At 41.1% G+C, this 15,447-nt stretch overlaps 1 protein-coding gene across 4 annotated transcripts; it reads left to right on the top strand.

The window, feature by feature from the left end:
- The first annotated feature begins 81 nt into the window (after positions 1-81).
- a1cf (apobec1 complementation factor) lies at positions 82-13,575 on the top strand. Of its 4 annotated transcripts, XM_008437695.2 has the most exons (14): positions 134-183; positions 304-483; positions 4,515-4,665; positions 4,748-4,882; positions 4,971-5,101; positions 5,531-5,769; positions 6,198-6,362; positions 7,197-7,294; positions 7,876-8,013; positions 9,388-9,532; positions 10,005-10,249; positions 10,497-10,633; positions 11,445-11,599; positions 11,755-13,575. In XM_008437695.2, exons 3-14 carry the CDS (start codon positions 4,564-4,566, stop codon positions 11,907-11,909), a joined length of 1,845 nt encoding a protein of 614 aa, XP_008435917.1. In that variant the 5' UTR covers positions 134-183; positions 304-483; positions 4,515-4,563; the 3' UTR covers positions 11,910-13,575. The 4 variants fall into 4 exon arrangements, with proteins under 4 accessions (XP_008435918.1, XP_008435916.1, XP_008435919.1 ...); XM_008437696.2 differs by lacking the exon at positions 304-483 and having other exon boundaries at positions 82-183; positions 10,029-10,249; XM_008437694.2 differs by lacking the exon at positions 304-483 and having other exon boundaries at positions 82-183.
- Positions 13,576-15,447: the final 1,872 nt, after the last annotated feature.

Genomic DNA, 15,447 nt, shown 5'->3' with positions numbered 1-15,447 from the left:
TTTGGAGTTTGATATGATGTGATCACACACACACACACACACACACACACACACACACACACACGCACACGCACACGCACACCCACCCGCACACGCTATCTCACACAGGGGCCTCTGACGACACACTCGAATTCAGAATGACACAGCTCTGATCGGAGGGAGGTGATCTCTGAAATTGCTCAGGTGAGTTTTTAAGATTTTTTGCTACTAAAAATTGRTCCRAAAGCATCAAACTTGGGAGAGAGAGAGCAGATGTGAAGTAAGTGTTGCTCGCCCTTCTCTTCTTCTCTTCTGTGTGTTGAGGCTGACGGCTGCAAACTGAGCAAACAGGCCGGGTTTGCGGCGAGCCAGCGTCGGCCAGCAGCTGCTGGAGCTCCTTCTGCCAGTGAAAGTGTTTCTGTTGAYGTTTACGGACCAGTTAAATGTTCTTACTGGGGTGTAAAACTGGGAGCTCTGGTTAGTGGTTAAGCTGTGCTATCAGAGGTAATCCAGACAAATCCAACAAAAGATGAATCCCATTACCATGCTCATTTTTTCTTTCTGTAATTTACATAAAGCTTTACTTCCATACACTCTCTGTGAGATWCCAGAGGAGGGAAGTTGTGTTGACACTTAACATTAAATCTCATTTAATATACCTAAAATATTTTGAGAACAGTTTTGTATTGGATCCTGAAAGTCCTGATCAAACTCAGTTRKRCCATCAATCWGCAGCAGGATCTGCAGCAGCTCCTGAGCTATTGTCCTGCATTATAAATGAGATCATTCATATGACAAATCTGATGCAATTTTAACATCAAATTAATGAAACTTTTGATTGAATCATTTTTCTTGCTGGAGTGCTATGTGGAGGTACATTATTTAAATCCTTTTCCCACAGAGAGACACATCGTCACTGAGCATGTGCAGTTAATCAGCCCAGTTCATTTATGAGGCTCTGACTCACAGCAGGAGACATCTGAGGATATTTCATAGGAAGAAAAAATATTTCAATTATAATCTAAATTTAAACTGCGTGGCATTTTGTCAGATTGTTTAGGGGAAAAAAATTTAATGTAAAATGTAAAATATATATATACATATATATTACAAGTATTTTATTTTTAAAATTATGTTTATTATAAAAAGTATTCAAATATTAGTAAATTACTTTTTTTATATATATTTTTTTTTACCTAAAGAAAAACATGTGCCCGTGGTTAATTTGCTGTCCTTATTAGTGTATTATTAAAATTAGAATCTATTTCAGCCCCAAATATGATCATGTTAATTTAATACTGATTAAACCAATCTGTATTGTTCCGGAATATTACTGCCATCTGCTGGTCTCGTATGAGATGACAACCACGCCGTTACCAACAAAATGCGGCTCCAACAGAATGAACTGCTCCACAATTGATTTCTCCTCAGAAAACAGCAAAGTTTTATATGCAGGCACTTGAGTATTTTGACTTTTTTCCTAGAAAACCAGGAGGAATTTAATCAGCACGTCTCAGTTTTCCTGTTAGCTTGATTTATTCAAACATTCTCAAGGAAAGTTTTCATATTACAATCATCCCATTATAAGTGACGAGATTAGCATTTCCTCTTTAATTAAAATGACATTATCTTATCAGAATTTAATTTAATTTAATTTATACATTTTAGTGTGAGTAAAAGTGAGCTTTCTGTCCTAATTTAAAATTAAATTGGATTCAAGAATGAAAACATTCCAGACTTTTTAAAATCTTTTGAGGAAGATCTGGTATTGTGTTCTTCAACAGTCACTTTGCCTCATTGCAACTTGAACAGGGAGTTCCTTAGTATTGGAGTACACGTTATGGGTCATGTGATAGATATGTTTCTTTATGGAGAAGATGGATCCTGAACAATAAATATTCATAACCACCATGATGTATCCTCAGGAYGACCAAGGATTTCATTTCACAGATCAGGATAATGAACACAGATGCAGAGCTGAAACTGTTTTTAATGAGGAAGTTGTTCCGTATGGAAATAAATGAGCAGACTTCTGGTTTCTGCTGAAACCAGAAGTCTAGATTAGCGTTAGTTTCTGCAGCTTTAATTGTCTGATGAGCCAATGCAGGAGGATCATCACAGCTGCTGTCGGAAGGTCAAAAGTTGAAGCCGACTGGCCGATAGAGTGATTGATCAAAGATCAGTCATTCATGAACCGAGCTCCAATATCTGATTACGTAAAACTGAATGAAGACGTGAAACGTGGCCTAATTATTTTTATTAGTTTTGTCTTTTAGTCAGTTTGTCCAGAAGATGCTTGTTGATAAATGTTGAACAGATTAGTTCGACTGAGCTGAAAAGCCACTATATCTTCTTGGAGTTCCTCGCTAATGGCGGCCATGTTGGGACGGTGTCGGTCTATGGATTTCTGACATTCGGAGAGCATTCCGATTGATTTATCTGACTCGGATGGAAAGCTTTTTGTTCATCCTTGTTCTTGGAAATGATGTCAGCAGTTTGAAGACAATCTGATTCCCGAGTTTAGCCGAATTGTTTGAAGCCCTACCAGCAAGGGCAGCTGATGTTTGAATGTTCGAGGAAAAATATTCAATTATGACCGGCGTGAATTTTGAAGAAAACCTGTAGAAGTTTTACTTGAGATAAACTACCAGCCAGGAAAGTGTGAACAGATTAATTTGGTATTCGGGAGAAAAAGCATAAAACTGATTCTTAGAGCTTACTGGACACATTCAGAGTCATTTGAACTGTGTTTCACAGATAACGATTGGAATGATTTCATGAAATCATTCCAATCGGTTTTCTGATAAGGATACAAGAATTTCTTCAAAGTCTGGAACACATTTGACCATTTTTACGTAAGATAGTTTCGTCCCCTGCTGATTGATTTAAAAATTCCTGAATATGTGCCAAAATGAAACAAAAAAAAAACCTCAAACAAACATGATGCTTTTATTACACAGATGTAATAAAAGCATCACAACATCCCAGCTCTGCATAATGTGACCTGGAGTGTTTTGGTTCTGGTTATACGAGCCGAGGGTTTTTACAGCAAGGGGGTGGGAGGCGTTCTGTCTCGTTTGGGAAGCTATTTGCTGAATAAATTCAGCGAAAGCTCGACCTGATTTTGGCCGCGGCAGGCTTTCACCCTGCGGGACAGTGAGACGGACTGTCAGGCTGTCCGCGGTCTCTGTTAATGATCAGCCAGCAGACCTTGACCTCCCCGCCGCTCATATCTGCYGCTCAGATTGGGAAAAACAAGGCGAGGAGGTGCAGATCTGTGAGTACATGATGTCTCAGCAGGGACACGAGTTGATTCAACAGAGGGCTGGCAGGCGGTTCCACCAAATATGACCGAGACAGGGAAAAAAAGAGAGAGGACAAACAGTGGATATAATGATTTATTCAATTTCAGCGTTCAGCCGTCTTTGATAGGAATCAATATGTCACATTGTGGGCACAAATTGCTCTCTTTTTCTTTTTTAAAGTCACATTTAGGACTGGACTTTGGCTCAGTCATTTCAAAACATCAATTTTTCCCTCATATCAATTCGTTCCGTTCCTAATTTGAATATATCCTGGGAGTAATAGTGGGACTAAATAATTAAGCCTTCAGCTTTCTAGCAGACATCTTGAAGTTTGTCAGAACTTTCCTTGGTTTTGGAACTGATTCGACTTTACAAAAACCTCATGTTCATCGGACAAAAACTCATCCCACAGCATGATGCTGCTGCCACCGTTTCTTACAGTGGCCATTGTGTTCCTGTGAAGTATCTAGTCTCCTCCAAAGCTGCTGTTGACCTCATGGCAGCTTCCTTGACCAGATTCCTCTGTTCATTAGTTTCACATAAATGTCCACTTTTAATAAAGTCATGGTTGTTTGGTTTAGTGCAGCTTTTGAAAAATATATACATTTTTCTACAATTAGAATGGTTTACTTTCTGTTTAATTTCTCTGTATTTATTTCACACTGAATGTGGGAAAACTCTGTAGATTAATCAGTTTTATGTTTTTATATGACACAAACTATTTGGTAACTGTTTCAGAGTCCACAGCAAGCTTTTCTGCATGAACTCATTTAACTGCGACTGCAAATGCTACTTTTTAGATCAGGAATACATTCCTTCTAAAGCTGCAGAAATCTGCAGGCTCTAAAGCAATTAGGATGTTTGGAAATATGTTTCTGTTTGGTTCACCTTTATGGGGAACAGACTGTCTGGAGGAGAAAATAAGGCTTTAATGTCTTAAATCTAAACGGGTTTATAAAAATTTGATTTCTGAAATCTGAACACGTCGGTACAAAGAAAATATGTAAATCATTCAATGGTTTGTGAGGATATGACAGGATCCAGCAAATAAACGTAAGAAAAGCTTTTCATGTGGTTTAAAGAGTTTTAATGAAACCAATATAGATTAACCTTCACAACCATCATCACAGACAGCCTGAACGTGGTTCTGTGACTTACAAAAGCCCACCCAAACTCTCTCTGACAACCAGAACATCAGAACTGAGACCTGCTTTATGTCCGTTTCTGCAGTGAGCACCCCTAATTTCCCTGATTCACAACCTGCTGTTAATCACACCCAATGGAATCCAATCAGAAGGGAAGTGGGGACGGACTGGCGGGGACGCAGAAAGAGGCCGCTCTTCGGGTACTCACCCAACGGACCGGATACCAACTGAGACAGGTAAGGAATGTTTTTAGGAACCCAAGTGCTAGGGGAGTTCTCCCCATGCTGCTGCTCCTCATTTTGGGGTTCTGTTCTTCAGGAGAATGGTCAGCGGCGGTATGGTGGCCCACCGCCTGACTGGGACGGACCACCGCCTGAGAGAGGTAGTGAGATCTTTGTGGGAAAACTCCCGAGAGATCTGTTTGAGGATGAACTGGTTCCATTGTGTGAGAAGGTGAGTCATTGTGGAATAATTTGAGGAATATGTCCCTTGATATCACTTCTTTTTTAAATGTTCTGGCATTCTCTGCCCTTGTCATCAGTTTGGTAAGATCTACGAGGTGAGGATGATGATGGACTTYAACGGGAACAACAGAGGTTACGCCTTTGTCACCTTCACCAACAAACAGGAAGCCAGAACAGCCATGAAGCAGCTTAACAACTACGAGATCAGGTCAGAGCGGTTCTTCACCTACGACAGCCTTTGCAATTATCCGTTTTAAACACCCATCTTMATTTAAAACTACCTTATTGCTAGCCCATAACCCTAACCCTAATTAATCTGAGCCAACCATCCATCTAAACCTGACTATTATCAATTTACATGTCATCAACCAGAGTAACAATACTATCAATTGACCAAACACTTCACATTTTATGTGACCGCACCAATTCACATCACCGTAAGTTCCTCAGTTGATCATGAAACAGTTTCACCATCACTGGGACAAAAAAAAACTGTTTTATGAGAAGTTCAAGACCTTAAACACCTTCTTCTATAGACTGCTGCTTTGTTTCTCAAGTACAGAGTGGTGTCATCTGCGTAGATCAGAATACTGGTTTAAATTGACCTTCCTACAATGTTCTTCTCTCCGTCTCCCAGGAACGGTCGCCTCCTCGGTGTCTGTGCCAGCGTGGACAACTGCCGTCTGTTTGTCGGGGGCATTCCTAAAACCAAGAAGCACGACGAGATCCTAGCGGAGATGCGAAAGGTCACGGATGGCGTTATGGACGTMATCGTGTACCCCAGCGCTGCAGACAAATCCAAGAACAGAGGCTTCGCCTTTGTTGAGTACGAGAGCCACCGGGCAGCTGCCATGGCCAGGCGCAAACTCCTGCCAGGTAGAGACCGAAAACTCTGGAAATCCACATGGTTTCTTGGGCCAGTTTTGTCTCAAAATTACTAGAGGTGTTTCAAATCGATCGGTGCGTGTTCTGTTTCGAGATGCTGAAAATATGCAGGTTGATCTCACACCGGGTAAGTGAACACATGCACCTTGCAAAGCTGATAACAAACCTTAATATCATCAAGAGAACGTCATAAAAACAGTCAAAGTCTTCAGCTGTCCAAGTGTCAGCCAGTCAAAGCCAATTTTACAGCTGATGGGTTCTCATGATAAGAGAGCAGATATTGAAGATGGGGTTTCAGCAGCAGAACCGTCACTGTTTCCAGTGTTTTTCTGAAAAATCACAAAGACATACATTTTGACGATCGTGGTCCAATCCAGCTCTAAACTTAATCTAAACTACATGCGTTATCAAACATTCAGGTCGGATCCAGTTGTGGGGTCATCCCATCGCGGTGGACTGGGCGGAGCCTGAGGTGGAGGTTGATGAGGATACYATGGCAACCGTAAAGATTCTGTATGTGAGGAACCTGATGTTGCAGACCACTGAAGAAACCATCGAGAGGGAGTTTAACAGCCTGAAACCAGGTACGACCGGCCTCTCCGCTTTCAGATTGTCCTTAAATGCTGCGGACAAGATCTTCTTAAAGCCTCATCTGTTTGTTTCAAGCATCTAACACACAGTCAGGTTAGTCTGCAAATCGTTACTGGCAATAAATACAATTTCTAAAAGCTATTTTTTTAATTTATTAAATCCAAAAGCTGACAAAAAGCTGGGAAACTCCAAACAAAACCAAAGCATGGTAAAAAAAAGTACACTGCTCAAAAAAATAAAGGGAACACTTAAACAACACAATATAACTCCAAGTAAATCAAACTTCTGTGAAATCAAACTGTCCACTTAGGAAGAAACACTGATTGACAATCAATTTCCCCTGCTGTTGTGCAGATGGAATAGACAACAGATGGAAATTATTAGCAATTAGCAAGACACACTCAATAAAGGAGTGGTTCTGCAGGTGGGGACCACAGACCACTTCTCAGTACCTATGCTGTCTGGCTGATGTTTTGGTCAGTTTTGAATGTTGGTGGTTCTTTCACACTCNAATAGAAGAGAGCGAAAGTAAACTTTCAAAGTCTAGTAAAAAGATGTAAAGATCAACTAAAAAATATATTTAAAATTTCAAACCAAAACCATAAAACTTTATAAAAGCATTAATATGTTTTGTATTTAGAAAATAAGCAATTAATTAAGGTTATTAGTCTTTATTACCATAAACTCATATGATTATTGAAGATATWTTTTTTTTTATGATATGTGGGTTTCTTTGCATTATAAATACTGTATGTTGAATGGGTGGAGCTCCAGGAAAGTGAAAAGTGTTACAATGAGAAGCCAATAAAGGTGTTGTTGCGTTGCAGGTGCAGTGGAGCGAGTGAAGAAGATCAGAGACTACGCCTTCGTACATTTTAGTCAGCGAGAGGACGCCATCAACGCCATGAACGCGCTCAACGGGAAGGTCAGCTCTGCCCTGCCCTGCCCTGCCCTAATTTCTCTGCTGTTTAAAATCAGAAAAAAACCATCAGGTTTAATTTTAGACCAAAAAAAAAGCAGCGTATGATTGGAGCACATGTCAGCAAAGCGAGCTGAAGGTTGGAGACCAAGGTCCTTATATGTATACTCCAAAACTTCTAAGGKAAAGGGGACATGTTCTGCAAACACACAAAACCCCACAGAGAGCACACAAGAAAAAAATAGGAGGAGAAGAAGAAGAAATTAAATCTAAACAAATTTTTTGTTTTAAAATTTCTTTTTGGTGGCGGACAAATTTCTCACCGTTTGGTAAAAGAAAAGAAACAAGCACACARCTGTTGCCTCACAGGGCATACAGCAGGCTGTTTCCATAGCTACCATCAAAACAGCTGCATAAAACACTGGGAATTTTGATGGCAGTGAGCTGAYGCGGGAAAATAATTTCACCAGCAATAATCGCAAAAGTATAGCATTCCAAAAATACATCCGAGATTGATTTTGTTTTTAGGCGATGCACACAGAATGATMATTGAGAGGTAAACTCCTCTCTCCTCTCTCCGCCTGCAGGTGATGGACGGCTCTCCTATMGAGGTGACTCTGGCCAAGCCGGTGGATAAGGACAGCTACGTCCGGTACACCAGAGGAACCGGAGGAAGAGGAGGCTCGGTTCTGCAGACCGACTACACGGCCTACACTCTGGGACAGGTGGGACTCTAAGCTCATACCTGAATACTAAAATGGATGTGTAATATCCAAACAGACATTCTTATAAATTAGGTATATTCAGGAAGGAATTTGAGCATGGAGGGGCCTTGAACCGAATCTATAGTAAAATATATTGATGACGAAATGAGTACCAACTTGGAATGTGAGCATCAATATCCCAAATTACAACAGGAATTTACCTTGCAGYACATAACTGCTGACATTTATCAAACTTTAGCTCAGTGACCTATGATGTTTTCCATTGTCGTTATCGTAGCTTTATCAGATTTKAATGCATCTCCATGACACAGTTATCAAAAATCTCGGTCAGGACGGTTAATGCATCATGGGATAAATCTAGACTTATACAGAAATCATATCACAAATCAAAGGTGTATACAAGACATTTAGAGAAACAAATTATCTAGAGAAAWTTTTCAATAAGTAGTGAAATAAATATAACAACAATTCAGTGTTTTAAAAAAGAGAAAATTAAAGTTGAAAATCTTACTAAATATGGCACTTTTTTTTGTTCGTTTTCTAGCTTATGAAAATTCCTTCATTAGAGAGTCGAGTGGGAACATCGTGAACATGAAAGCCATAAAGTAGACCGAGTTGAACCTGAACCTGATTCACAGATAAACAGGAGATAAGGAGCTGATAATGAGCTGAACTCTGAGTTCCCAGAGACTTTCTGTGTTACTGTTCCCCTGTGTTGTCAAGAATGACCAAAAAAAAGGAAAAAAGGTAACACTTTCTCGGGGTGTGGATAAAACTGACATTACACCGTCATAAACATGACATAACATCTGTCATGAACATGAAGGGCTCTTTCTGAATGTCTATGACTGTTGTCATGAAGTGTGAGTTGGTAAATAATAAAATTTTTATTGCAAAGTTGTCCTAAAAGTWKCTTTAAAAGTCCATTAGAAGTGCTAACTTTGCATTATTTTGTATATAACAACACTTACCAAWAAAAAAWAAAAAATCATAGGACGTCAAACAACTTCATCCAGTGTCGAGTTTAACTCAATGTGACAGAAGAGTTTGCACCAGTGATGGCAACACCAAACCCAGGAACAGGAACTAAAACATTCAGAACAGGAAAACAATTTTTAGCTATGGTTTTGTTTGTTTTTACCTGCGTTTTCCAGAGCAGTAGAGGGCGCCAATTTATCAGGGGCAACACAAGCACTCAAACAAGGAGCAAAAKAAATTGTTTCTGGGTGCCGCTAGTGTTATAAATTGTTGCAAAGAACCCAAAAACATAAAGTAAACCAAGTATAACAAAATCCAAAGAAATACAAGTTAGCTCCGACAATAAACATCTTAACATAAGGGGCAAACTTAATCTTCCGCCTCCATTTCTCGCAGGTGTACGACCCCACTACGGCGTACCTTGGTGCTCCCGTGTTTTATGCCCCCCAGGCCTACGCCGCCATTCCGGGTCAGTTCCGTTTCCCGGCAGCCAAAGCGCACGTGGGAGGAAGAGGTCTGATCAGGACGCCGTCGGTCAGAGGTGAGGACGCTCTCTCTGTTCACATAAACTGGAGACCATGATGGAGGCAGATCTGCTGTCAGATCTTGATTTGACAGCAGAAACTGCTCAATCTGATGCTGAAGCTCCTCCCCTCGACACAGACTGTCCGATCGCAACTCAGCTGTTGCTACAAATGAATTGGATTTAACAGCGACTTCAAACACGTCTCTTTATTGGCTTTGAGTGGCAGGTGTGATGCCGAGGGGTGGATTTTCCTGAATCATGTGGATGTAATGGACGTGGTTTGAAAATCAGAGTATTTTATGGTAGGAATCATGTGAGATCCTCTGAATCAGCTGAAGTTTGGTCAAAAATTCGCCAGAAAAATAAGAAATCACTTAGCTGTTATCTTTGTTATCAGTCTTCGTCGTGATTTATTAATTGTGTGATTGTTCTTCCCTGCTGATTTCCGGTGATTTGATTGATTTACTGCCTCTCCGATCTCCTGTAGAAATTTACATGACTGTACCTGTAGGGGCGGCGGGGGTACGAGGGCTGGGTGGGCGGGGCTACTTGGCCTACGCAGCCGGGGGCGGAGCCATGGGACGAGGGGGTGGAAGTAGCGCCTCCTACGGGCTGAAAGGCGACAAGCATGCCGAGGAAAAGCTGTACGACCTGCTGCCGGGGATGGAGCTGACACCGATGAACCCGGCTGCCATGAGCATGAAGGGCACCGGCATCAAACCACCAACTCAGGTAACGGGACACACCCAAACACAACGACATATTCCCACTTTTTCCTGACATTTTTCAGGAATATGCGAACGGAGAGAAACGTTTCTAATGCCTACACGATTCCTCAACTGAAAACCTTTGGCTCTTCATTCACAAAAGAGGACCACTTATCCTACAAACTGCAATGTGAAATAAAAGCTATGACTGTGTGGAACTTGGAAGTTCTTCTCCCAAGGTGAACACCTCCACCCGTCTGTGCTCCCGTCAGGTTCTGGAAGAGCTGTGTCAGAAGAACAACTGGGGTCAGCCCGTCTATCAGCTCCACTCGGCCATCAGTCCGGACCAGCGGCAGCTGTTTCTCTACAAGATCACCATCCCAGCTCTGGCCACGCAGTACCCCAATGTGTGAGTAGAGCAGCAACCCAGACTTCTGCTCCATTGAATGAATCTACARGGTAGCGAAGCATCAGCTGGGGAAACCTTTTAGCCGGTGGACAAAGTATAAGCTAAAGAGACGACTGTTTTTGTACTCCTTTGTAATGCGTGAAATTTCCAGGATTTTTTTTTTTGCCACATGAGTAAAGGCAGTGCACTGCTGTTGATTGATAACTGGAGATGAAATGGATCTAATGGCAGGAAGTGGACAGGTTAAACTGAAAATGTCTAGTGAGGAGCCCCGTCCTCTRAATAGGTAAATGTTCATGGCATTAAATGCTTCTTCTTCGTGCTTGAGAGTCAGAAGATGAAAGACGAGACTCCTCATTGTCAAATACCGTCAAAGCCTGGGCTTTGTACCAGAAATGGTGTACCAGAGTTTAACCGTTGGGGAATTGCTGATTGGGTCGTAGGAGTTTGTATCTCACAMCGAGCGTCTAAATGTGTTTTGTGATCTTTGAGGAGACTTGAAGAACGATGGAGGCATCGATGGTAGGAGTTTATYCCCTAAATTATTGGTTCGAAAATATTTCATTTCATTGGTTTGAACCCCTCTCTTACCATTTATCATTTACCATTGAACTAGAAAATTAGATATGATTAGACTTTATTTGAATTTAATTGAAACTCGTTCTAAAAACTTTTTTAAAAAGTGCTAAGCAGAATGCTAAAAAGCGGACAGAAAATAACGCTAGCTGAGCAGAATTCTACTTATAATTTAAACTTAATAGGTTAGTTTTGTCAACTTTCAGATCATCTGTGTTTGTGCTCCTCTCTGCAGGCACCCCTTCACTCCTGCAAAACTCTGTGCGTCTGTGGAAGAAGCGAAGCTCCACGCGGCTGAACACACCCTGCAGACGCTCGGCCTGCAGACAGAGGGCGCTGCTGACACCGGCTGTGCTACTGCAGCCGCTGTGGCCTCGGTAGCCTTCCCAGGTATGTGAAGGTCCGTACCCAAGTCCGACTAACTTCTCGCTAAAGCAGAGACAGAACCCACTTGACCCTCAGCGTGTAACCAGAACCAGATCACACATGTGAACCAGCAGGGATCGAAAATAAGAAGGTGTCTTTTCTTTCGTGTCTTCCTGCAGGCTACGCTCTGGCGAGCCCGGGGTCATCGGGCGTGGCCTCCCAGCTGAAGCAGGCCGTTTCTCTGGGTCAGGACCTAACCGCCTACGCCACTTATGAGGGCTACCCCGCGTTTGCCGTGGCGGCTCGCCACTCTGACGGATACGGCGTTTTCTAAAGCTGCTGCTTCCGGGCGTTGAGTTAAACCGTGGAGCTGCATTTGCGCCACGCCGCTTCGCTCACCAGCAAAGGTCGACTCAGTCTGGGAGACACCAAACACTGCGACCTGACAAGAAGTCAAATCTGATTGCGTCTTTCCTAAAACCAAAGGTGAACTGGTGTGAATGCAGCATTCTGTTGTTATCAAACAGGGAGATTTAAGCTTCTTTCAATTGGAAACCGGTTCAGTCTCATCCCACATCGCTAGCTGCTGCTGAAAACCCGATCGGACTCGTCAGTCGCCTCAAAGCAAACTCTTTCATCTGTCACCCGTTTCTGCTCCTCGTTTAATCCGAATTATCTGCTCATCCACGGTTTGGTTTGTGATGCTGAAAACTGCCTCTGATTGGCTGATTCGCGTTTTCTGGTTAGGTGTGTACAGTGTGGCTTATCTCTAAGAAATGTACTTTCTGAGTATCTTCTAGTGGCGATTGCAATGGCTTTTGGGTYGTTAACTTTAACTTTTTCTTCAGACCTTTAACTCTGCTTCAGTTCTATACTTTTTAAGCCAAATAAATTGAAAAGAAGATGGAAAAAATGCTGAAAATAAAGACAATAGGGTACTAAATTCTTCTTTTTAACATCTGTAATTAGAATAAGATTAGAATCTGCTCATATTTTTTATTTTGCTACATACCTTTTGTTGACTCTGTCCAACACAACCAATTAGTACCCACAGGATGTAAATGATATCTGTCACTGTGGSTGCTGCCATGGTTACAGGCCTGGCATATCCATGGCAACCTCYTGTGCAGAGGGAGGAGCTAAGGTAACATAAGAAGAGTATTAGACASAGCGTAACAATTGTATTTATAAAAAATCTACACAAAGTAAATCTGCCCTGTTTTGTACAAGTTTGTTGGAGCTTTTTAAAAGCAGATCTTTCATTTGTGTYGTCTTCTGTTCAGCAGGTTTGTTTCCGCCAAGCGTAAAAAAATGCCCAGGCACCTTATTTGGTTGAAATTTGTTGCTTCATTTCTGATCTTTTTTTTTCAGTGTTCGTATTTTCACACCGAGCGTTTTCTTTTCCTTCCGTCAAGTCTGTTGCATTAGCTAAAACTCACCTCCCTCTCTGGATCCTTAAAATACAGGAGTTGGCTTTCAGTCACATCCACAGCGTTTTCATGATGGGTTAGAAGTAAAAAAAAGAAAAAAAAAGAAAGAAAAATGGATGATATAGTGTCGAATCTAAACAATGCTCTAGGGTATCTTGTTTTGTTTTTTTTTTCCTTTCTTTGGGGCAAAAGCAGCTGCTGATGGTARCAGTTTTAACTTTTACTTCTTCTACTCGACTGAAGGTTTTGTGGAGATTTCAGAACAGATGACACGAGTTGGCGTCCGAGCTGTGAACATGCCGAAGCAGAGACAGTATTAAAGTGTGTGAAGCACTTAGAACTTATTTTTGTACGTGGAATCAGATGAACTATCCAGACGTATTTGTACAGAGGTATTTTTAACTTGTCTTTGCTGCCGTTAATTGACTTGGGAAGAAAAACCATGCGATGCCGAATCAGAACCCAATCTGTGATGAGAGAAGACTATTGTGGGCATTCTACGAAACCGTTGTGAAATATTATCTTTTATTATTTCTAATCTGAATGGATTAAATAAAGAGTTAACATATATCTTTACTGTTTGTTTTTATTTTTACATTCTAGAGATGTTTTTGCTTGTTAGGCATTCAATTACTTTTTGTTTCTCCAGATGTTGTCGTTCCCAGACAGACACAAGTTTTATTGAAATATTTTTCTCACTCTTTAATTGGAGGATTTTATATCTCTGTTAATTTGTGGAGTTCTGGTCCAGTTTTTTTTGTTTGTTTGTTTCAGTTCTTTAACATTTCTTGACAACTCTCTGTAAGTCTTACCACTGCATCTCTGTCAATTTCAGGTTTCGCGCTTCGCGAAGGTTCTTGTTCCCATTATGCAATGCGTAAAATTGAAAATACAATAGTTAAAACTAAAAACAGAAAAATTCCTTCAAATTTCTACGGTACATTTACCCGTTTTTTATTTTACAGTGTCGCTGATTAGTTAATTTAAACTCCTGCTCTGCTCGTTACCCAGATAGCACACGATGTTAAATCAACGTTGAAAAATAGAATCGTTGATTTTTGGTTGAAGTCGACAAATGATGGTGGATCAACCATCAAACAACCATCCAATCAAACCGTTGAAACTGTGTCATTGAATCAACGTTGTTTTGTGGTTGAAATCTGATGACTGAAATGCCGAWGTCTGATTAATGGTTCATTTTTGGTTGAAGTCRACAAATGACGGTGGATCAACCATCAAACAACCATCCAGCTCTAGCCAAGTAACTAACGTTGAAACTGTGTCATTGAATCTATGTTGTTTTGTCGTTGAAATCTAATGACTGAAATGCATTTGTCTGATCAACGTCTGATCAATGTTGAATCAATGTCAGCTGTTTGGCCGCACACCTTCCCCTCCTCTCTTCCTCATCATAGCTCTGGGTGAGAGCATTTTATTACTGAGCGGGGGTTATCGCATTTTTAATAACATTGTAGAGGATAGTGAGTGGTGATTCCTTTCTGTACACTTTTTTTACTTGAAATAAAAATTCTTACAGACAGTTTGTGTGTGATATATTGACCCGAAAACATCTACAACTTCCTACAAGCAGTGAAGCGGTCCACCCTCACCATTTATGAGTGGGATGGTCCAAACACACTGTTGGCTTATTTGCAAAAAATGTTAATTCAATATTGAATTATGATCACAAAGGTTGAATTTATGATTGAGGTCAATAACAAAACTGTAGCAACCATCAACCAACCATTCAATTCTAGCCAATTAACTAATGTTGAAAATGTGTCATTGAATCAATTTTGATTTATTGTCTATATCTATTGATTGAAATGCCAACATCAAATCCAGTGTGTTTCAGCACTGGTCCTCCAGGCACACTGCCCTGCAAGTTTTAGGCATTTCCCTAATTCAGCACACCTGATTTCAATTGACGTCTGATTAATGGGGTTTTGCTGAACTGAAAACACGCAGGTCAGTTTGCCGTGAGGACAAGGTTTGGGGAAGAACTCGTGGTCAAAATGTTCAATCAATGTAAGCTGTTTTTCACGCCTCCCTTCCCCCCACCACCCACCCCTGACCTGGCCCCATCTACCCCTCGGTCTCCTCCCCTCCTCCTTGGGCTCCGGGTGAAACAATTAAAATTTTAGGTGAGGGTTTTAAATTTTCACATTTTATTTTGTTAAAGATTTTTTTGGCTCTAGTGGCCTTTATTTGATAGTTAATTGACAAGAAAGAGGGAAGTCATGCAGCAAAGGCTGCCAAGGCTGGGAATCGAACCTGCGACAGCTGCGTCAAGGACTAGGGCCTCCATATGTGGGTTGTGCTTAACCAACCCCTGCACCACTACAGCACACCCCATTTTCAGTGAGGGTTAATCACGGTTTAACTTAAGCACTATGTGTTGACAACATTGAGTTGTGATTCTGTTCTGTACCCAGATTGCAC

This window comes from Poecilia reticulata, linkage group LG19, assembly GCF_000633615.1.
Source record: "Poecilia reticulata strain Guanapo linkage group LG19, Guppy_female_1.0+MT, whole genome shotgun sequence".
Taxonomy (NCBI): domain Eukaryota; kingdom Metazoa; phylum Chordata; class Actinopteri; order Cyprinodontiformes; family Poeciliidae; genus Poecilia; species Poecilia reticulata.
Note: the sequence above shows the minus strand (reverse complement) of the source record. Positions and strands in the feature narration are given on the sequence as shown.